The 23,186-nt window shown below is 35.2% G+C and overlaps 1 protein-coding gene and 1 pseudogene across 1 annotated transcript; both read right to left on the reverse strand.

Moving 5' to 3' along the window:
- Positions 1–2,936: 2,936 nt before the first annotated feature.
- On the reverse strand, positions 2,937–3,944 carry LOC146405452 (olfactory receptor-like protein OLF4). The gene has a single exon (XM_085015259.1). It carries the CDS (start codon positions 3,942–3,944, stop codon positions 2,937–2,939), a length of 1,008 nt encoding a protein of 335 aa, XP_084871385.1.
- A 10,992-nt stretch (positions 3,945–14,936) lies between these two features.
- LOC146405453 (olfactory receptor 7A17-like) lies at positions 14,937–19,887 on the reverse strand (annotated as a pseudogene).
- Between the last annotated feature and the right edge of the window lie 3,299 nt (positions 19,888–23,186).

Consider the following 23,186-nt stretch of genomic DNA (forward strand, 5'->3'; position numbering starts at 1 on the left):
TCTTGGCATTCCAAAAGGAGGTCATGGTTTTCCATGAGCTCTACAATCTATTCTCTTTCCTTCCTCTAGCTAGGCATTTCAAGCTTGAGGCTTAGGGCCCTGTTTTCTTCCACCCACTGTCTGTGAGTCAGTATCTGCAAACAGGTTCATTGTGTCCTTTCTTTAGATTCCACATGTAAGTGATGGGTCACTTTTTGTACAACAGAAATTGAAGAAAAATTATAAATCAACTATATTGTAATTTTAAAAAGTTTTAAATTATCCAAATTTTAAAAAGTTCTATTCACCTTTTCAAAGGAAAGGATAAGATTTCCCTGTTAATATAAAATCTTTGGTATTATACACCTTGGTTTCATGGTAGTTTTTCCAAGCCAGTAAGGAATTTCTCACTTATATCAGAAGTTGAGAGCTCTCACTACATCTCTCATTGTACAATTTCATAACTTTAAAAGACACAGATATTATTATGTACCACTAGCTAGCATACTATAGAGACTGTCAAATTTCATTTTTTTGATGGTGTGTTCTAGGGGTAGTATTTTATGAACTCTATTCTCCATTGGAGAAATGGGAGTCACAGGGATTTAATGTTCTGCTGGAAGGTATAAGCAACATAAGGGATGGAGTCTTGATTGGAATGTCAAGGCTGTGCTTAAACTCCAGGGCAGTAATTCTCTACTGGAGATGATTTTGCCCCTGGGAATATTTGGTGATACATGAAGTGATGCTACTAATCTCCTATATATCACAGAACTGTACCCACTACAAACATTTATCCTGCTCCCAAAGTCAAGAATATGATGGTGAGAAAACCTATTCTAGACCAGAATACCTATAAACTCCTTGTGCATTCCAATAACCAAGGTCTCTGATTTAAATGAAAATTCTGAATAATCAGGTCTCTAGTGCGACCAGGGACTGCATTTCTAACAAGCCCCCTCATGGATTTTGTGCTAAAGGTCTTAGTCTGGGTATCACAGTTTGGGTAGCAAGGCTGTAGTACTCAGAGTCAGGTGTACATAGGTTTAGTGTTCTCCACCAAGAATCTTCTATGCATACACTTTTGAAAGAAAAGTTTTTCACTCACTTCATGGGAGCTTACACATAATTTATCATCAAAAACACACCTACCAATCCTTCAACATCATGAAAAAAGGACACATTCACGTGGACACTAAAGTCTGTTCAGTGAATAGGTATAGATCTTGAGAATGAAATATTGTTCTTAGTAACACAAACTGTAGTTTAAAATTTCCATCATCTTTAAGATTTTCCCAGACTCAAATGCCATATAAAGTGAATGGATTCAAATTTGTGTTTCTGTGTAGATTCCATGTAGTAACCTGAAGTTAATTATCCTTTGTCAGTGACTATCATAGGCACTACCAGTGGAGCCAAATAAGAGACAATAATTTCAATGAGAAGAACTGAACCTAATAAGTATCTGTAAAATAAGCTATAATTTGGAAGACTCCATTTTCAAAAAGATCAGTTAAGATAGTGATATGTAAAGGAAGGGTATTCATAAAACTGAAACACAGTAGTCTCAGTTCCCACTATTTAAAATTTCATCAATTGCCTTACCAATAAAATATATTTATTTTCCAATAGTATAAGATTTCATGACAATTCTTTCAAGTGAATAAGAGAAACTTTATTTGATATATGTCATTGCAGAAGAAATTATTCCAAAGAAATCCACATGACCCATGAAATAAATGTGAATTATAAATATTTTGAATGAGGCTTGGGGAAAACATTGAGAAAGTAGGAAATGGACATAGGGGAAAACTGTCCATAAACCAGACTGAAAAGTAAACTTTTAAATGTGGCTTACTTCAGAGGTAGGACCAGTTGAATCAAATAAATGAAAATTTCAGGAAATAAAGATAAGAAGAAAGTTCTGCTTTCACAATCTGATCAAATACTATCAAATTCTGGCTCCAATATTTTGCATCCTGAAAAAAAGGGAACTTTTCAAGCCCTTTATGGCTGCTAAAGTTTGTTACTTTATAGCTGCTATAACAAAGACTCTTTTCAGAGCTCTTTTTTTTCACTTGTATCAAGATATAATTGACAAACTATGGATATATTGTAAATACAGAGTTAGTGGGACTTTTTTGATGGAGTTAATGTTTGTTAGAAAAGAGGATGTAAAAGGCTACAAACAGAGCATAGGCTTTGTTCATACTTTTTAAAAAATATGTGTTTGACATACAACACTGTATAAGCTTAATGTATACAGATGGCATAATGACAACATTTTTGTGAAATGATTATAGCAATAAGTTTAGTTAACACCCATCATCTTGTTTAGGTAAAGGAACAAAAAAAATCACAGGAATGCACAGGCATTCAATCTCTTTCATCATCCATCCTTTTAGATGAGGACATATATACACATTTACATATATATATATATTTATATATAGATGATATAGATGTTGCCACTTCAACAAGACAAGGATTATGGGCAACATTTTGATTAGACAAAAATCCTCATATAACTTTAGTATCCTTTCTCTATATGCTCAGCTTCATTCAAACTTATCAAAAATATGATAAATTGCATTAGTATCAAGTGTATTTTTTTATGGAGTAATGTATCTTATGACAATTCTTTTAGAGAGTAAGAGAAGAGTTACTTGGAATGCCATATATCATAAGAGAAGATTTATTTTCAATAATTTTAGAATACCCCAACTAAGAAATGGAATTCAAACATTTCTAATCTAAAGGTAGGAACATTTTGAAGTAGGAAGATAAAAACTGCCTATATATTGGAGGGAGGAAAAGCTTAATAAAGGGGTCTCAAATTATATACAGAAGCTGATCCCCAAAAATGGAAATCCCAGAATATAAATGGAAGGATAAAATTTTATTAAACAATGATCAAAGAATTCCTATTTCTGGTTCAGAGAACTTGAGTCATGCATTCAAGGGCATTTCATCACACCCAGGATAATTGTCCATTTTATACCTGGTACCAAATATAAACTCTTCAATGCATTCTTTATGTCTTTATTCTTCAGACTATAGATGAATGGGTTCAGCAAGGGCAAGACTACAGTGTACATCACCGAGGCTATTGCACTTGAGTGTGAGCTGTGAGTAGCAGCAGAGCTAATGTACACTCCTAATCCTGTGCAGTAAAATAAGAAGACAACTGAAAGGTGAGACACACAAGTAGAAAATGCTTTATACTTCCCCTGAACTGATGAGATTCTATGAATGCAAGCAAATATTTTCAAGTAAGAGTAAAGGATACCAGAAAAAGGACCAACGCTCATGAGGAGAGCTGCAAAATACATCACCAGGTTATTAAGAAATGTGTCAGAACTGGCAAGTTGTACCATCTGATTGAGTTCACAGAAAAAGTGGGGTATTTTCAAATCTGGACAGAAGGACAATCGCAACACCATTAAGGTGTGTAACAAGGAATACATGGCCATCATTATCCAGGATATCAGAACCAACAGTCTACAGAGTCCAGGGTTCATTATGCTCATGTAGTGCAGGGGGTGGCAGATGGCCACAAACCTGTCATATGCCATCACACTCAGGAGCACGTCATCTAAGTCTCCAAAGAGAAGGTAAAAATACATCTGGGTGATGCAGCCTTCATAGGTTATGACTTTGCTCTGTGTCTGAATGTTCCATAGCATCTTTGGGATGGTGGTAGAGGTGAAACAGATGTCTACAAAGGACAGGTTGGAGAGAAAAAAGTACATGGGTGTGTGGAGGTGGGAGTCAGAGCTGACAGCCAGGATGGTGAGCAGGTTTCCAAACACAGTGATCAGGTACATGAAGAGGAAAAGTGAAAATATGAGGGGCTGCAATTTTGGATCCTCTGAAAGTCCTTCTAGAAGAAATTTTGAAATGTGTGTATTGTTCCCTGGTTCCATGTGATGGATGTGACTATTGGGAAAAAAGGAAAATAACATAACGAGTTTTCACCTAAACTGACATAACTCATATAGCTGAAATACTTCAGTTTCTATTTTACTGGCAAGAAAATGATGTTTATATTTTATGGAGTTCTCATCGTGGCGCAGTGGTTAACGAATCCGACTAGGATCCATGAGGTTGCGGGTTCGGTCCCTGCCCTTGCTCAGTGGGTTAACGATCCGGCGTTGCTGTGAGCTGTGGTATAGGTTGCAGACGCGGCTCGGATCCTGCGTTGCTGTGGCTCTGGCATAGGCTGGCAGCTACAGCTCTGATTCGACCCCTAGCCTGGGAACCTCCATATGCCATGGCAGCAGCCCAAGAAATAGCAAAAAAGTCACACACACAAAAAAATTTACATAGAGATAACTTCTCCTTGAGGATATCCCCACTTAATCTCTGACTAGGAATTTTTGTCCATTCTCAGCATGAAATAAGAAATATATATTGAGTGTCAATCATGTTTGAAGCACATTGACTGAATAAATAGTGCTGAAAAACAAATCTCCCACAATCCAAGGATGGAAAAAGATGATATTCAAATAAAAAATATTCCATATTATGTCAGAGGGTGAAAAATACTCTGAAGCATGCATTTTGAAAACAAATCTGGTAAAAGCAGGAGGTAGGAAGCTTTATTTTTTGTAGACAGTTGAAACAAATTCTGCACACAAAGTTATATTTGAACACAGACTTCAAGAAAGAAAGAAAATAATTAATATGCCAGCAGGAGAAGTGTGTACCTAGCAGAGTGAAGAGCCCCTGAAAAGGGCCTGAGGAACATGCAGGTTTGATATATGGAAATCCAAACAAGGAAGCCCATGGGGCAGAGGAATAAGTGAGAGGAGGAGTGATGAGAGCTGGTGTCAGAGGATGCTGAGGAACAATGCAGCCTTCCTGCTATACCTACAACTTCAGTACACAGAGAATCCCTCATTTGCATGCTTTTCCCTATTCTTTATTAATTCTTGTGTAAAGGTATCCTATGAATTAAAGCAGATCCCAACCTTAGTACCACGTGTTGATTGAATTCTGGCCTCTGTATTATGTCATCTTAACGCAAGAGTTGAGGTGCTTCTGCTTTGAGAACTGCACTCACTCCCCAAGGCACACACACACACACACACACAATGGCCTCCTGGGCTGAGATACTACCACACCCTTCTCACCCAGAAACACCCTCCTTAGGCCATGAGTGGTTACAATTCAAGCTGCTCAGATCAAATTGGATTTCTCCTAAAAAATATATAAATGATACCCAGAAATTCCAGTTCATAAACTTCCAAGGGAACAATAAACTTGGGTTTCCTTTTGTTATGACATTTTCTGCCCTGTATTTAAAGAAGTATAAAAAGTATCAGAGAGATACAGAGATATGGATGTTGGGGTTGGGGGACGAAGGAAAAAGAGCTAATAAGTCCCTGAGACAATATGATGAAGAAATTTTCCCTGGTTCGGCAACATTCCAACTTCAGCTACATCTCCATGATGCCCAGAAAAAAAAAATAAAGAAGAATACCTTTTTTTTATTGTAAGATAGAAATAGTGCTACCTATATAGCTTGAAAAATTATACAGATTGAATATCTGAAGAGAAAAATAAGTAAAGTAAGTAAAATAATAATTCAAAACCAGAAATACATAAAATATAACAAAAGTTGGGCATTTTATGTGAAACAGCAGAAGATTTGTTTGTCCTGTGCCTTTTACATATGATTTGACCAACTGCATTTTTTTGTGGTCTCATAGTGAATTAAGCAAAGCCCTGTTTCTGTTTTCTTATAGTACATACTTTATTTGTTATACTTGGGTTAAGTGTTTTTACTTTTTTAAATAAATCCAATGGACACACTTTAATATGATTTCTGGTCTTTTACCAACATGAAATTTCATCCTTTTATTATGCATTTCTTCAAATGACTTAAGCCTGTGGACACTATATCAAATACACATTTATTTCACTGAACTGTGACTTTGCCACTCTAATGCAAGATCCTAAGCATCAGAGACTACACCTGCATTTTTCACGTCTTATTTTCCCAAAGGTATCTAAATACATGTTCATTTATTGAAAAAAAAAACACTTAACAAAACAAGAAAGTATAAAATAAAAGGAATGGCAAAAATTATCAAACCAAGTAAAAAGGCGATTTCATATAAATGCATTTAACAAAACTGAATGGAACACAAGCTACTAACTAAAATGCGATATACAATAGCAGTAATTGAACAATTAAAACATTAATTAACAGTTAATTTAGAAATGACATTGACTAAGAGAAAATAACATGTAATATACCTTAAACTTTTTGGATTTAGAAGAGGACTTAGTTTATCTGGTGATTGACTGGGAACTTGGTACCCTTAGATATGAACACTACCCTATCAAGTACGTACCACAGGAAGGATGTATTTTAATCTGGTTAGAAAAGGCTGGATTGTTGAGTAAAAGCTGGAATAGAAGGCCATTTATCTGTAAGGAAATGAAATGGTTCCTTACCTAACATATCTTTAAAAGTTCATAGGGACTTAAGACCCCAGAGAAGAGTGAATTTTAGATGAACATATTAACAATTACATGTAAATTCTGCAGGAGAAAAACTATCATAAGTAAGGGGATACAATCAAATGTAAGAAGAGAGATATATTCAACTTTCAAAAGTTTAAAACATACTTATGGTCACAAGTACCCAACAAAAAGTTAATTACAGAACAATAAATTGTAAAAATCATTGGAAACAGAGCTGTTGAGAAAGAGGTACAAAATATATAGATGCATGTAATAACAGAAAATAACATGCTGATCAAATAAGTGAAATTTTGCTTAAAGTGAGTGATAGTTTAAAAGACAACAACAATAAATCTCCTTCACAACCATCAGTCTGGGAGAAATTTACAGAGCTGCTATGTGGACTGGGGTTAAAAAAAGTAGTCCAGGCACAAGGGGTACACTCTAATTTTGCTGGCAGAAATGTGAAGTTGGAAACACTGGGGAAACAACCCGAGAACAGCTATAAATATTACCAACATGGATGTTCATTTACTCAGGTCACCTCGACTTCTGCACTGTTGGATATTCTGGGACAGATGGTTCTCTGTTCTGCCCTCTGTCCTTTGTATTCTAGGATGTTTAGCAGCCTCCTTGCCCATCACCTACCACACCTCAGTTTCGTAGCAAAATATGTCTATGTATATTGTACAATGTCCCCTGGGAGATAAAATTGTCCTTGTTGGAGAAGCATAGTTTTAAATTAACTCTCCTCAAATATATTTGTAGCAGTGATATATTTGGAAATGGTTGAGAAATAATATGATAGACCACCACAAGTGAGAGTATCACGGCCATACCATGAAACGTTAGGCAGACACTGAAATAATGAACCAGGATTATACTAGGTGAATGGAAACAAGCCCCTGGGGTATTCTTGAGAAAGAAACAAAAGGGGACAAATTTTAGAAAAAAGAATTCACTAAAACATAAAGGGCCTTCATGATATTTTCAGGATTGTAATCATTGATTTTGTGGAAAAGTGTTCAATATGTATATATTTTTATGATTTTATTTTTATTTTTTCCATTATATTTGATTTACAGCATTCTGTCAATTTCTGCTGTACAGCAAAGTGACCCAGTCATACATACATATTTTTTTTTCCTCACATTAACTTTGCATCACAATCGACTGGATATAGTTCCCTGTGCCATCAGCAGGGTCTCATTGCTTATCCACTCCAAATGCAAAAGTGTGCATCTCTTAACCACAGAAAAAGTATATATTTTAGAAGGAGGTTTTGAAGGAAACTAAGAATTTAGAGAACAGAAAATATTGGTGACAGTGAAATTAGGTTAAGTAGTTTCCTGAACAACAGTAGGTAACAAAATTAAAAATCTACAACTCACTGATAAAAAGACATAGAATAGTAAGATTTTAATGATGCAGACATGGTCCCTAGTTCAAGATTTAATTGCCAAAGCCTTGGAAATGAAATAATATTATAGAAGGACATTTAAAATGTGGGGAAAAAGCAGTATATAACTTAGAATTTCATCTTACATAGAGATAGATGGATTCAAATATGCTTATAGAATATAAAGGTTATGTGTAGTGAAAAGATAAAGAGAATGTTTTCCAAATTCTTGCCACTGATGGTGCAACTTTTAAAAAATATGTTTAATCTGAAGGCCCAAAGAAACAATAAAGAATAACAGGTGTGAAACTAGAAATAGACATGCATAAAGTATTATATATTACCGCTAAAATTGTCAAAACTTAAATTTTCCATTTGTTTACAGTAAAGATTGACATAGTAAGAAAATGAAAGTGATAACTAAATTATTTCAGTAAGACAAAAGCAATAAAAAAGCAATGAATGGGAAGTAATATATGGCGTGATGACTATAGTTTGTAATACTTTATAATGTATTTGAAATATGCTAAAAGACAGTAGATCCTAAAGTATTCATTAAAATAAATAAATTGTAACTACAGATGGTGATGATTTGGCAATATTAAACAAATGTTGAATCATTATGCTGTACACCTTTAATACATATTTTTATATGTCAATTATACTTAGGATTCTCCTTTAAGAGGAATACTGGGTGACTGACTGATAGATTTGACAATCAAATTTATACAGTCCCCCATGCATATGAACTTAAAGACAAATTTTCTGTTTTTATAAAAAGACAATTCATTCTTTCAAAAAATTCAATTTTAAAAGGAAATAGCAATAATGTGTCACTTCTATATAAAACAAAAAGTTATAGAGACATTTTTCAATGGAGAGACACTGAATGGCTAACAATCCACAAATATATTTAGTATGACAGGTAAAGAAATTAAGGGCAAAGTAAACCTAATTACTATATACATTTTCACCTATGTAACTACATTTTTTTTAAGAGTGTGAGAGAAGAGATAATAACTTGTGTTTCATACACAGCACTTGCAAGGATGTATTTGCAAAGAATCTTTGGTCTAGATCTTTCTCATGCATGTGGAAACATAGACTAATAGGACTCACCCCAAAATAAAGAGAAATGCCTTCTATTCACTATATACCACTCCATAGGTAATGGTAACCCCTATTGACTTACTCCTGTTAAATAATAAGATCCTTGGACTAATGTTCAACTTTAAATGGAAGCTGTTTATGCCTCCCATTTCTTTCTTTCTTTTTTTTTTTTTTTTTTTTTGTCTTTTTGCCATTTCTTGGTCCACTCTCACGGCATATGGAGGTTCCCAGGATAGGGGACGAATCAGAGCTGTAGCCACCAGCCTACACCACAGCCACAGCAACGCAGGATCTGAGCACTGTCTGCAACCTACACCACAGCTCATGGCAACGCCAGATCCTTAACCCACTGAGCAAGGCCAGGGATCGAACCCGCAACCTCATGGTTGCTAGTCGGATTCATTAACCACTGTGCCACGACGGGAACTCCCCATTTCTTCTTTTAATTAAGCTTTCACTAATATCATATAATTGTCAACATTGACACATATATTTCCATTTGCATGTTCTTTTTTTCAACATCATAAGTAAATATGTGATGGGGAAAGCAACAACTACAGTGATCTCTGGTATCTGGGCTATTATAGTGTTGCTTCTCCTGTGACTTCAGGTAGAAATTCTTGGCTTCCTTCTTCTCTGATCCTCTCCTGAAGTGTCTGTGGAGCCCTCAGACTTACCTGCTTGGGAAATCTGAGAGAAAGCTTTTCTTGTGGAAGTGAAAATTCCTCCTTGAATGATTGATGATGCAGGTGAAACTTTATCTCAAAACAAGACAACAGGAGGAGCTCAAGAATTGATCCAGACTTAGGACTCCAAGAGCAAGGACCATATTGTGTCCAGGCATGAATTGCAGGGGCTGAGGGACTGCAGCAGAGGAGATATTTACAGCTTCCTATGCCTGCTCATTAGGTCTCTTTTCCTCTTATTATTCCCACCTCTAAGCACATGATTTCCCTTGGAAACACTCTTCTGGATAGAATGGAAGTTTTTTCTGTTTATTCTCTATTCCTAGGCGTCTGCACCAGTGATGAATAGAAACATGAAGAAAGACTTTGGGGGTGAAGTAGAAAAGAGTGGATTTATTGCTTTGCCAGGCAAAGGAAGCCACAACAGATAAATGCCCTCAAGACTGTGCCCTCCCTTGAGAGAGAGTAGAAAGGGTTCTTATAATCTAGGAGTGGAAAATAAGGCCATGGATAAGGATGCAAGTCTTCCTAATTCTTTACTTAGGGAAAATTTTCAAAAACATCAAAGGTGGCATCAGATGGTCCCTGGACTGCCCTCAGTGGTCCTTGTTGTTACTGTACTGTGTGCTTTATTCTAGAGTGAAGAGTGAAGAATGCTCACAAAGTATGGAGTGTTAGGGAGTGCTTTCTTGGAGAAGTAAACGTCAGGTGCATTTTACTATTCTTATTAGAGTGTAATCATTTCTAACTGTAATAATGCAAGAGAGAGAAAATGTGAGAGGGTGACGGAGTGGACTAAGAATGAAGTTTGATTTTGCTGTGCAAATAGAGAATTACAAGTGAATATAGACTAATGAAGAGCCCAGCACAGATCAGAATAACTCCTCTCTACACAGTCTTATATGATAGTAGTCATTATAATTTACTGTTTGGATGAGGTCTAATGCAGAAATGGCTAACTATTACAAAACAAAAGTTAGCAGAACTGAAATCAATTATAATAATCTACTCCATCTCATACTAGGAATTTGTTATGATATTTAAATATAGCATTCATAATTACTCTGTTTTTAGAGTTTATTTCAGATAATTACATTAAAAAGTGACTTCAGAGAATGGCAGGGTAGAAGGACTCAAGCTCACCTCCCTTCAAAAAAATGTCAACATTACAATTAACAGTTGAAAAACCATCAACACTAAATCATTAAGGATGATAAGGAGTTACAAAACATTGAAAAAATAAAATAAAGTGATAAAAGGAAAAAAACCTGCAACCAAGAATACTCTATGCAGCAAGGCTCTAATTGATTCTTTAAGAGAAACCAAAGATTTTACAGACCAGCAAACACTAAGAGAATTCAGTACCACTAAATTAACTTTACATTAATACTAAAGGAACTTCTCTAGGTGGAAAAGAAAAGGTTACAACTAGAAAGAGGAAAATTACTAATCAGAAACTTACTGGTAAAGCCAAATATAAAGTTAGGAAATCACCTACACACAATATATAACAAAACAAGCAATAATGAGAAGAGCAGGATACAAATGCTGGATATTTGAAATGCATTTGCTAATAAGAGACCATCATCTTAAAACAATCATACATATATGTATATATGGAGATTCCTATATCAAAACCTCATGGTAATTGCAAATCAAAAATCTATTAAGACATACACACACATGTAAGAAAAATCAACCCAAACACAACACTGAAGATAGTCATCAAACCATAAGAGAATAGAACAACAGAAGAACAGAAGTAAAAAAAGATCAACAAAATAAATCTAAAACAATGAACAACATGGCCATTAGAACATCCACATTAATAATTACTTTAACTGTAAATGGACTAACTGCTTCAACCAAGATATAGACTTGCTGAGTGGATAAAATAAAACAAGACCCCTATATATGTTGTCTACAAGAGAACCATTTCAGTTCTATGGACACAAACAAACTGAAAGTGAGAGGATGGAAGAAGATATTCTATGCACATGGAAATAAAAATAAAGCTAGAGTAGCAACACTCATATCAGACCAAATGTCTTAAAATAAAGATGGTTACAAGAGACATTGCATAATGATCAAAGGATCAATCCAAGAAGATATAACAATTGTAAATATATATGTCCCCAATATAGGAGAACCTGAATATATATGCCAATATCTCACAGCCATAAAAAGAGAAACTGATGATAACACAATAATAGTGGGGAACTTGAACACCTCACTTACATCAATGGATATATCATCCAGACAGGTACCACAAAAAAGAAAATTATAGTCCAATATCACTGATGAACATAGATGGAAAAAATGCTCTACAAAATATATCAAAGTTAATCCATTAATACTTAGAAGGATAATACAACATGATCAAGTGGGATTTACCCCAGCAATTCAAGGATCCTATAATATCTGCAAATCAATCAGTGTGATACAGCACATCCATAAATTGAAGAATAAAAACCATATGATCATATCAATAGACATAGAAAAATCTTTTGACAAAATCCAACACACACTTATGATAAAAAACAAATAACCTCCATTTCCTTCCTGGTTTAGCAGTAATAAATCTGACTAGTATCCACAAGGATGCAGGTTTAATCCCTGGCTTTGCTGAATGGGTTGACACCACATTGCTGTGGCTGTGGTGTAGGTCCATGGCTACAGCTCCAATTTGACCCCTAGTCTGGGGACTTCCATATGCCATGAGTGAAGTCCTAAAAAATAAAAGAAAATCCAGAAAATGAACATAGCGGGAAACTACTTCAACATGATACAGCCCATATATGACAAACCCACAGCTAATGTCATTCTCAGTGGGGAAAAGCTGAACAGATTCCAAGATCAGGAACAAGACAACGACGTCCACTATCACCAGTTGTATTCACCATAGTATTGGAAGTCTTAGCCACATCAATCAGAGAAGAAAAAGAAATAAAGGGACTCCAGATTGGAAAGGAGGAAATAAAACTATCACTGTTTGCAGATGACATTATACAAAGAAAATCCTAAATGGCCATTAGAAAATGTTAGAACTCAACAATGAATGACATAAAGTTGCAGCATACAAAATTAATATACAGAAATCAATTTTAAAGTCTATAGACCAACAATGAAAGATGAGAAAGATAAATTAGGGAAACTATCCAATTTTCCATTACATGAAAAATAATGAAATACCTAGGAATAAACCTAACTAAAGAGATTAAAGTCTGTACTCTGAAAACCATAAGACACTGATGAAACGAATCTAAGACAACACAAACATATGCAGAGATATACCATGCTCTTGAATTAGAATAATCAATATTGCCAAAACAACTATAGTATACAAGGCAATCTGCATATTCAAGTTAATCCCTATTAAATTACCAAAGGCATTTTTCACAGAACTAGAAAGTAATGTTTTTTATTTATATGGAAACAGAAAAGACCCCAAATATCCAAAAAAATCCTGAGAAAGAAAAATGGAGCTGGAGGAATCAGGCTCCCTAACTCCAGAGTACACTACAAAGATACAGTGATCAAAACAGCATGGTATTGGCACAAAATCAGAAATGTAGATCAATGGAAATTGACAGAAAGCCAAGAAATAAACACACAAACCAATAGTCAAGTAATTTATGACAAAGAAGTTAAGAATGTACAATGGAGAAATGACAGTCTCTTCAATAAGTGGTATTGGAAAAACTGGACAACTATATTTAAAAGAACAAAATCTGAACACTCTCTAAAACCACATACACAAAATAAACACAAAATAGAGTAAAGACATAAATATAATACCAGATACTATAAGACTTAGAGGAAAGCATAGGCCAAACACTGACATAAACAGAAGTAGTATCTTTTTGTTCCATCTCCTAGAATAATGAAGGTAAAAGAAAAAATAAACAAATGGAACCCAATTAAACTTAAGTTTTTGCACAGCAATGGAAGTCACAAACAAAATGAAAAGACAACCCACAGAATGGGAGAAAAATCTTTTCACATGAAAACACTTACATGGGATTAATCTCCAAAAGATACAAACAACTCATGCAGCTAAAGAGGAAAAAACAAAACAACCCTATCAAAAAAATGGCAGAAGATCTAAATAGACATTTCTCCAAAGAAGACATAACAGATGGACAAAACACATGAAACGATGCTCAACATCACCAATTATTTGAGAAATGCAAATCAAACTACTATGAGGTAACATCTTACACCAGCCAGAATGGCCAGCATCAAAAAGTCTACAAACAATGTAGGCTGGAGAGGGTACCAAGAAAAGGGAACCCTCTTATACTGTTGGTGGGAATGTAAATTGGTGAAACAACTATGGATAAGAGAATGGAGCTTCCACAAAGAACTAAAAATAGAACTACCATAACATGTTGCATCCCACTCCTGGGCATATATCCAGAGAAAACCATAATTCAAAATGATACATTCACACCAATGTTCACTATAACACTATTCACAATAGCCAAGACATGAAAGAAATCTAAATGTCCATCCAAAGAGTAATGGATAAAGAAGATGTGGTGGATATATACAGTAGAATATTATTAAGCCATAAAAAGTGAAATAATGCCTTTTGCAGCAACATTGATGGACTTAGAGATTATCACACTAAGTGAAATTAGATAGTAAAAGACAAACGTCACATGACATCACTTATATATATATATATATATATATATATATACATATATATATATAACTTTTAAAAAGGATACAACTGAACATATTTGTACAACAAAAAATAAGACTCACAAACTGTGTAAACAAAATTATGTTTAGCAAAGGGGATGGGTTGCAGGAGAGGGATAAACTGGGAGTTTGGGATTGACATATGCATATTGTGCTATATGAAATAACTGGCCAAAAAGACCTGCTGTACAACACATAGAATTTTATCCAATTGTGTGTGATAATGTATACAGTAAAAGAATATGGAAGAGAATGGATATGTGTACATTAATCACTAAATCACTTTTTTGTACAGCAGAAATTATCACAACATTTTAAATCAACTCAACTTCAACAAAATATTAAAAAATGAAAAAAAAGTGACTCCTCTGAGGTTTCCTTCCAGGTAGGTAGGAGATTGGAAGACCTGTGGTTTTCATAAACTGTGACCCTGAACCACATGACTATGCAGGTATTCAAGCTGTCCAATGAGCCACTTTTGGATCATTATGGCACATATATATATGTATGTGCATATAGACTTGATCCTGAAACCACATAAGAGATTGGGCATCTGCACACTGCATAGTCAAAAATCCTCATATAACTTTATGGCCATTTCTCATATCTGCCAATACAATAAAGATTATTAAAAATAACATAAATTGCCCAGGTTGCCATCTGTAGTTTTTCACATGAGTAATGCAACTCGTGACTATTCTTTCAGGAAGACAAGAGAAAATTGTTGGGGATGAACATCTTTCATTTCAGGAGTAGTTATTCTTGCATCTAGGATGTACCTTCAAAGAAATGGATTTACAAATATTTCTAATCCAAAATTAGGACAGTTTTGAAGTAGGGAAAAGTACAAATTGCATATATATCATTCAGAGAAAAAGCTTAATAAAGCGAGCTATTGAAATTGCATAGAGTAGTTGAATACTAAAAAAATGCATATCCTTGGAAATAAATAAAAGGGCAAGTTTTATTCCACTATGATAAAAGAATCACAATTCCTGGTTCCATAGCTTTAAGCCATGCAACAAGAGCACTTCAACACCGAGTATACAATTGGGCCTTTGCATTGGGCAACAAAGAGTATCTCTTCAGAATGGTCTTTATGTATTTATTCTTCAGACTAGAGATGAAGTGGTTCAGTATGGGCATGACCACAAGTGTATATCACTGAGGTTCTTTTACTTGATTTTTACCTGTGGGTATGAAGAAGAGATAAAGTACAATAAAAGTACAAAATAATTGTACCTTATTATACAATACAAAATATTGTACCTAAGATGGGACAACAAAATAATGAGACAACCAAGAGGTGAGATGCACAGGTGGAAAATGGTTTATACTTTCCTGAGCCTATGAGATTCCATGTACACAGGAAACATTTTTAGAATAAGAATGAAGGATTCCAGCAAAATGACACCCACCCATAAGAACAGATGAAAAATACATCACCATGTTATGAGAAATGTGTCAGAACTGGCAAATTGCACCACCTGATTGAGTTCACAGAAAAAGGATGGGAATCATAAATCTGGGCAGAAGGACAATCACAACATCACTAAGCTGTGTAACAACAAATGCATGTCACTCAGTGTCCAGGAGAGCAGAACCAGAAGTCCAGAGAGTTGGATATTCATGATAACTAAATAGTGCAGAGGTGGCAAATGGCCACAAACTTGTCATAAGCCATCACACCCAGGAGCAGGTCATATAATCCTGCAAAGAGTATGTGAAAATATATCTGGGTGATGCAGCCTCCATAGGTGATTACTCTGCTCTGTGTCTAGATGTTCACAGCATGTTTGGGATGGTGGTGGTAGTGAAACAGATGTCTGTAAAGGACAGGTTGGAGAGGAAGAAGTACATGGGTGTGTGGAGGTGGAGTCTGAGCTGACAGCCAGGATGGTGAGCAGGTTCCCAAACACCATGATTCGGTACATGGAAAGCAAATGTCCATATATGAGGGGCCGAAGTTCTGATTCCTCTGAAATTCCCTCTAGAAGAAATTTTTAAATGTGGGTATTAGTCCCTGGTTCCATGGGGTGGAGGTGACTATTGGGAAACGAAAAGAAAATGACATAACTTTCACACAAGGTACATATGTCACATGGCAGAAACACTTCAATTTATATTTTGCTGGCAAGAATTTGATTTTAATATTATAGGTACAGATAAGTTCTCCTTGAGGGTATCTTTTGTCCTATTCTCAGTGCATTTCCAAAGAGTTCATGTATTTACAATTTTAGTGAGAAATTATTTCATGCATTTGAGAAATATATATTGAGTGCCAACCATGTTCTGAGAACATGTAGGAAATAAATGGAGAGTACTGAAAAACAAATCCCACACATACAAGGATATTTCAAGATTATATTCAAATTAAAATATCACATAATATGTCAGAAGGTGACAGATGCTATGAAGAAAAAATATAATGTAGAAAGGAGAGAGTGGTAAGAAGTGTTACGTGTGCTGTTGTTCAGGCAATGCCTCCAAACAAGGTATTATCTGAAAAAAGCCTTTGAGAGAGAGAGAAGGATTTAGCATAATTCAGGAGGAGTGTGTGCCTAGCAGAGGGATGGGCCACTGCAAAGAACCTGAGGAACATGCTTGTTCCATATGTTCAAACCCAAACAAGGAAGCCAGCAGGGAAGAGTAATGAGAGATGGTGTTAGAGGATGTTGTGGGACAAGGTGGCCTCCTTGCTACAGCTACAACTTCGGTGAAGAGAGAATCCCTTGTTCTCATGCTGTTCCCTGTACTTTATTAACTCTGGTGCAAAGGCATCTTATGAAGTAAAGCATATCTCAATCGTAGTACCATCTGTAGATTAAATTCTGGCCTATGTATTCTGTCACCTTAATGCATGAGTTCAATTGCTTCTTTGAGAACTGTGCTCACTCCACAAAGCACAGACACACATGCGTGCACGCACACACACACACATACACACACACACACACACACACACACACACACACGCATGTGCATGCATGCACACACATGCCATGACCTCCTATGTTGTTACTAACACCCAGTTATCATCAAGAAACACCCTCCTCAGGCCATGAGTGGTTACAACTTAAGCTAATCAGATAGATTAAGTTTCTCCTAAAGGATATATAAATGGTACACAGAAATTTCAGTTCACAATTTTCTGAAAAAAACAGTAAAACTAGGATTCCTTTTGATATGACCACATTCTGCCCTGTATTTAAAAATTATAAAAAGTATGAAAGAGAGTTAGAGAGAGAGAGATAAAATGAAGGAAAAAGATCTAATAAGCTCAAAGTGCCCCTGAGACAATGTGATGAATAAAAGCTTCCTTGGTTTGTCAGCATTCCACCTTCACCTACATCACCTTGTTGCCCAAGAAAAATAATAAAGAAAAATACATTTTTTCCCCAAAGACAGAAACAGTGATATCTATATGATATGAAAAACTATACAGATTGAATATCCCAAGATATTCTGTCCTGTGCACTGTAGGATGTTTAGCAGCCTCCTTGCCCATCACCCACCACACCTCAGTATCACCTCAGTAAAAAAAAAAAAAAAAAAAGAAAAAAAAAGTCTATCTATATTATTGCGTCCCCTGGGAGACAAAATTGTCCTCTTGGAGAAGCAAAGTTTTAAAGTGGCAATATCAGATGTATTTGTAGCAGTGGTATATCGGGAATTGTTTGAGAAATAATATGATAGACCCCCACATGTGTATCAGCCACACCATGCTATGTTATACAGATATTGAAATAAAGAACCAGAGTTATACTAGGTAAATGGAGACAAGCCCTTGAGGTATTCTTGAGAAAGAAAGAGAAGGGGACAAATTATACGAAAAAGACTTCACTAAAACATAAATGGCCTTCATGATGTATTCAGGATTGTATTCATCCATTTGTGGAAAAGTGTGTGAAATATGTGTAAGTGTAAAATTTAGAAGGTGGTTTTAAAGGAAACTAAGAATTTATGGAACAAAAAATATTGGTGACAGTGAGATTAGGTTAAGTACAGTATTTTCTGAACAGTAAGTAACAAAACTGCAAATCCAGAAATCATAGATAAAAAGACAAAAATAGTAAAATTTTAATAATACAAACATGGGTCCCAAATTCAACATTAAACTGTTACAGCCTTGGAAATGAAAGAGTATGATAGAAGGACATTTAAAATGTGGGGAAGAAGCAGTATATAAGTTATACTTTCATCTGACATGGTGATAGATGGATTCAAATATGCTTATAGAATATAAAGCTTATGTTTAGTGCTAAGATAAAAAGGATGTCTTCCAAATTCTGGCCAGAGATTATGTAACTTTTAAAAATAGATTTAATCTGAAAGCCCAAACAAATAGTACAGAATAACAGATGTGAAACTAGAAGCATAGGCATCTATTATCACTAAGAATGCTAAATAATTTTCATTTTCCATTTGTTTACACAAAGACTGACATAGTAAGAATAGGAAAATGACAACTAAATTTTTTCAGTAAGAAAAATTACAATACAAAGAGCAATTAATGGATTGTGTGTATACAACATGATGGCTATAGTTCCTAATGCATTATGAAATATTTGAAAGTTGCTAGAAGACAGTAGATCCTAAAGTTTTCATCACAAGAAATAAATTGTAGGAGTTCCTGTCATGGCACTGTGGAAATGAATCCGACTAGGAACTATGAGGTTGTGGGTTCAATCCCTGGCCTCACTCACTGGGTTAAGGATCCATCATTGCCGTGAGCTGTGGTGTAGGTTGCAGATGTGGCTTAGATCTGGCATTATTGTGGCTCTGGCCTAGGCTGGCATCAACAGCTCCAATGAGACCCCTAGCCTGGGAACCTCCATATGCTTCAGGTGTGGCCCTCAAAGGACACAAGACAAAAAAAAAAGGAATAACAGTCTTCTGACACCATTATATAAAACAAAATTTCTAGAGACATTTGTCAATAGAAAAACACTGAATGTTAACCAAATCCACAACTATATTCAGCCTGACAGGTAGTAAAATATTGGCAAAGTAAACCTCATTAATATAAACATTTTCACATACATAAATAAGATTTTTCTTATGTGCACACCCAGAAGGAGAAAGGATGCTGTGACATGTGTGTTACATACACATCTATTGTAAGTATGTATTTGCAAAGAGTCTTTTGTCTAGATGTTACTCATAAATGTGGAAATATAGACTAATAGAACCCATCCTAAAATGAAGAGAAATGCCTTCACTTCCACTATATGTCCCTTCACAAGTAATATCCTATTGATCTGTTAAACAATAAGATCCCTGGACTTATGTTCATGTTTTATTGGAAGCAGTTCCTGTCTTCTGTTTCTTCTTCTACTTGAGCTTTCACAAATACCATTTAATTGTCAACATCTAAAGTTGCATTTCCAAGTGCAGTGTTCACTTTTTCATCATCATAAATAAATGCAACATAAAAAGCCAACAAACAAACATAGTCATCTCTGGCATCTGGGCTATTATGCGTTGGTTCTCAGGGTACCTCTGGTAAAAGTTCTTGGCTTCCACCATCTGTGATCCTCTCCTGCTGTATCTGTGTAGCTCTCAGACTCACCTGCTTTGTAACTTTATTCTAAACCTCTAACTACTTGATTTCCCTTGGAGACAATGGTCTGGACAGAATGGAATTTATTTTAAGGTGATTCTCTATTCCTAGGAGACTGCATTATTAGTTAGGTGAATTGTTTTTATTACAACTTCTCTTTGAACTACATTGCTACCAAAGCTCTAAGCCTCCCAGAACCTCATCATGTTCCTGAGTATAAGTTTTCTCAAAAGGATAATACTGAGGATTTGTCTTCACTAGGTCCCCTGGGTCATCAAAACATTGACTTGTGTTACATGGGGGCAGGACCACAGAAAGCTCTAAAAATTACTATTCACCTTTCAAAGGAGAGGATAAAATTTCTCTTTTATATAAAATATTTGTATTAGACACCTTGGATTCATTACAGTTTTTCCAAGCCAATGAGGAATTTCTTACTTATATTAGAAGTTGAGAACTGTCACTACATCTCTCATTATAAAATTTTGTAACTGTAAAAGACATATGTACTATCATGTACCACTAGTTACCATACTATTATGACTATCAAATATAATTTTTACAGCAGTGTGCCCTATGGGGCAGTACTTTTCTGAATTCCATTCTCCATAGGAGAAACAGAACTCATAGGGATTTAATGTTCTGACAGAAGATTTAAACAAAGTAAGGGATGGACTGTTGACTATAATTTGTCAGGGTGTTCCCAGTTCTTAAACTCCAGGGCAGTGATTCTCAACCAGAGATGGTTATGCCGCTGGGAATATTCAGCAATATCTTAAGGGATGTTTCTAATCTCCTGTCAACCACAGAATAGCACCCATTACAAATAATTACCCTGCCCCCAAAGTCAAGATGGAAAGAAAACCTATTCTAAATCAGAACATCTATAAAGTCTTTGTGCATAGAAATGTTGCTCATTTAAATGCAAATTCTGAATAATCAGTCTCTAGTGGGCCCAGAGAATGCATTTCTAACAAGCCCCCCAGTGTAATTGGTTCTTCAGGTCTTGGTCTGTAGATCACAGTTTGGGTAGCAAGGCTTTGCTTCTCTGTTAGAGACAGATGTACATAGGTTTAGTACTCTCTGCCAAGGGTCTTTTATGTGTAAACTTTTTAAAGAAAAATTTTCAATAACTTTATGGGAGCTTACACATAATTTATCACCAAAAACTCTCACCAAATAACATTTTACCCTGGTAAAAATAGGATCCTTTCACATGGACACCAAAATCTATTCACTAAATAGAAATAAAGCTTGACAATGAAATATTGTTCTTAGCAACACAGAGTGTAGTTTAAAATTTCCATCATTTTTAAGAATTTCCCAGACTCAAATTCCATGTAAAGTGAATAGATTCAAATTTGAGTTTCTGTGTAGATTCCATTTGGAAACTTGGAGTTAATTATCATTGGTCAGTGGCTATGGTAGGTACTGTGGATGGAGCTGAGTAAAAGAATGTGATTCCAATGAGAAGAACCGAACCTAGTATGTATCAGTAAAATGAGCTGTAAGTTGGAAGTTACCATTTTCTTTTTATTTTGTCTTTTTAGGGCTGAACCCACAGCATATGGAGGTTCCCAGGGTAGGGGTAAAATCAGAGCTGCAGCTCTGGCCTATGCCAGAGCCACAGCAATGCCAGATCCAAGCTGTGTCTGTGACCTACACCGCAGCTCATGGCTATGCTGAATCTTTAACCCACTGAGCAAGACCAGGGATCAAACCTCCAACCTCGTGGTTCCTAGTCAGGAGTAATTTCCACTGCACCACAACAGGAACTCATTGTTTTTTTTTTTTTTTTGTTTTGTTTTTGGAAATTTCCATTTTCAAAAAGAGCAGTTAAGACAGTGATATACAAAGGAATGGTATACACACAACTGAAAAACTGTAGTCTTTGTTGCCATTATTATAAAATTACATAAATTGCCTTACCAATAAAAGGTAGTTTTTTTCTCAAGTAGTACAAGAGCTCATGACAATTCTTTCAGTTGAACAAGATAAACTTTATTTGAGATGATGTATGTCATTGCAGAAGAAATCCTTATGGTCCCATGAAATAAGTGTGAATTTAAATATTTCAAATGAGGTTTTGAGAAAACACTGAGAAAATAGGAAATGGACATAGGGAAAAATTGACCATAAATCAGACTGAAAAGGAAACATAAATGTGACTTGCTTCAAAGCTAAGGAGCAGTTGAATCACATAAATGAAAATTTCAGGAAATAAAGGCAAGGAGCAAGTTCTGCCTTCACAATCTGCTCAAATACTATAAAATTCTGGCTACACTGCTTTGGATTCTGAAAAATCCAGTCCTATCTTGCCAAAGATTGTCCCTTTATAGCTGCTGTAATAAAGAATCTTTTCAGAGCCCTCTTTTTTTCCACTTTTATCAAGACATAATTGACAAACTACGGATATATTGTAAATATAGAGTTAGTGGGACTTTTCTGATGGAGTTAATGTTGCCTAGAAAAAGGGATGTAAAAGGCAGCAAACAGAGCATAGGCTTTATTTAGTTTTTTTTTTTTTTTTTTTTTTTAAAGATGTGTTTGACATACAACACTGTATAAGTTTAAGGTATGCAGACAGCATATTGACTTGATGTATTTTGTGAAATGATTATCACAATAAGTTTAGTTAACACCCATCATCTTGTATAGATGCATAAACAAAAGAATCACATGAATTCACAGGCATTCAGGCTCATTCATCAGCCACCCTTCAATGATGAGGACACATATACATATTTAGATATGTATATACAAATTACCCTTCAACAACACAAAGATTGTGGGCACCAACACTTTGTTTAGTCAAAAATACTCATATAATATTAGAGTCCTTTCTCCATATATAAAAATTCAACAAACCTTATTACAAATATTATAAATTACCTTAGTTTCCAACTGTATTTTCCATGCTATAAAGCAACCATGACAATTCTTTTAGGGGGTAAGAGAAAAATTACTTGGGATGATGTATATCATTTGAAAAGTAATTGTTCTTAATAATTCTACAATGCCCCAACTAGGAAATGGAATTTCCAAACATTTCTGATCCAAAGGCAGAAAATTTTGAAGTGGGAAAAAGGACAGACTGCCTATATATCGAAAGGAAGAAAAACTTAATAAAGGGTTCCTGGCAATTATAAAAAAAAAAGCTGATCCCCCAAAACGGAAATCCCAGATAATAAATGGAAGGAGAAAACTTCATTATTCAATGATGAAAGAATCCCTATTTCTGGTTCTGAGAACTTGAGTCATGCCT

This window comes from Sus scrofa, chromosome 2 (assembly GCF_054392235.1).
Source record: "Sus scrofa isolate SSC_HxYL_T2T_F1_AM1 chromosome 2, Sscrofa_HxYL_maternal_Yorkshire_Landrace_v2.0, whole genome shotgun sequence".
Taxonomy (NCBI): Eukaryota; Metazoa; Chordata; class Mammalia; order Artiodactyla; family Suidae; genus Sus; species Sus scrofa.

What these genes read in the sequence shown, in the direction of transcription:
- LOC146405452 (XM_085015259.1), bottom strand. Translation starts at nt 3,944, where the DNA reads ATGTTATTTTCCTTTTTTCCCAATAGTCACATCCATCACATGGAACCA.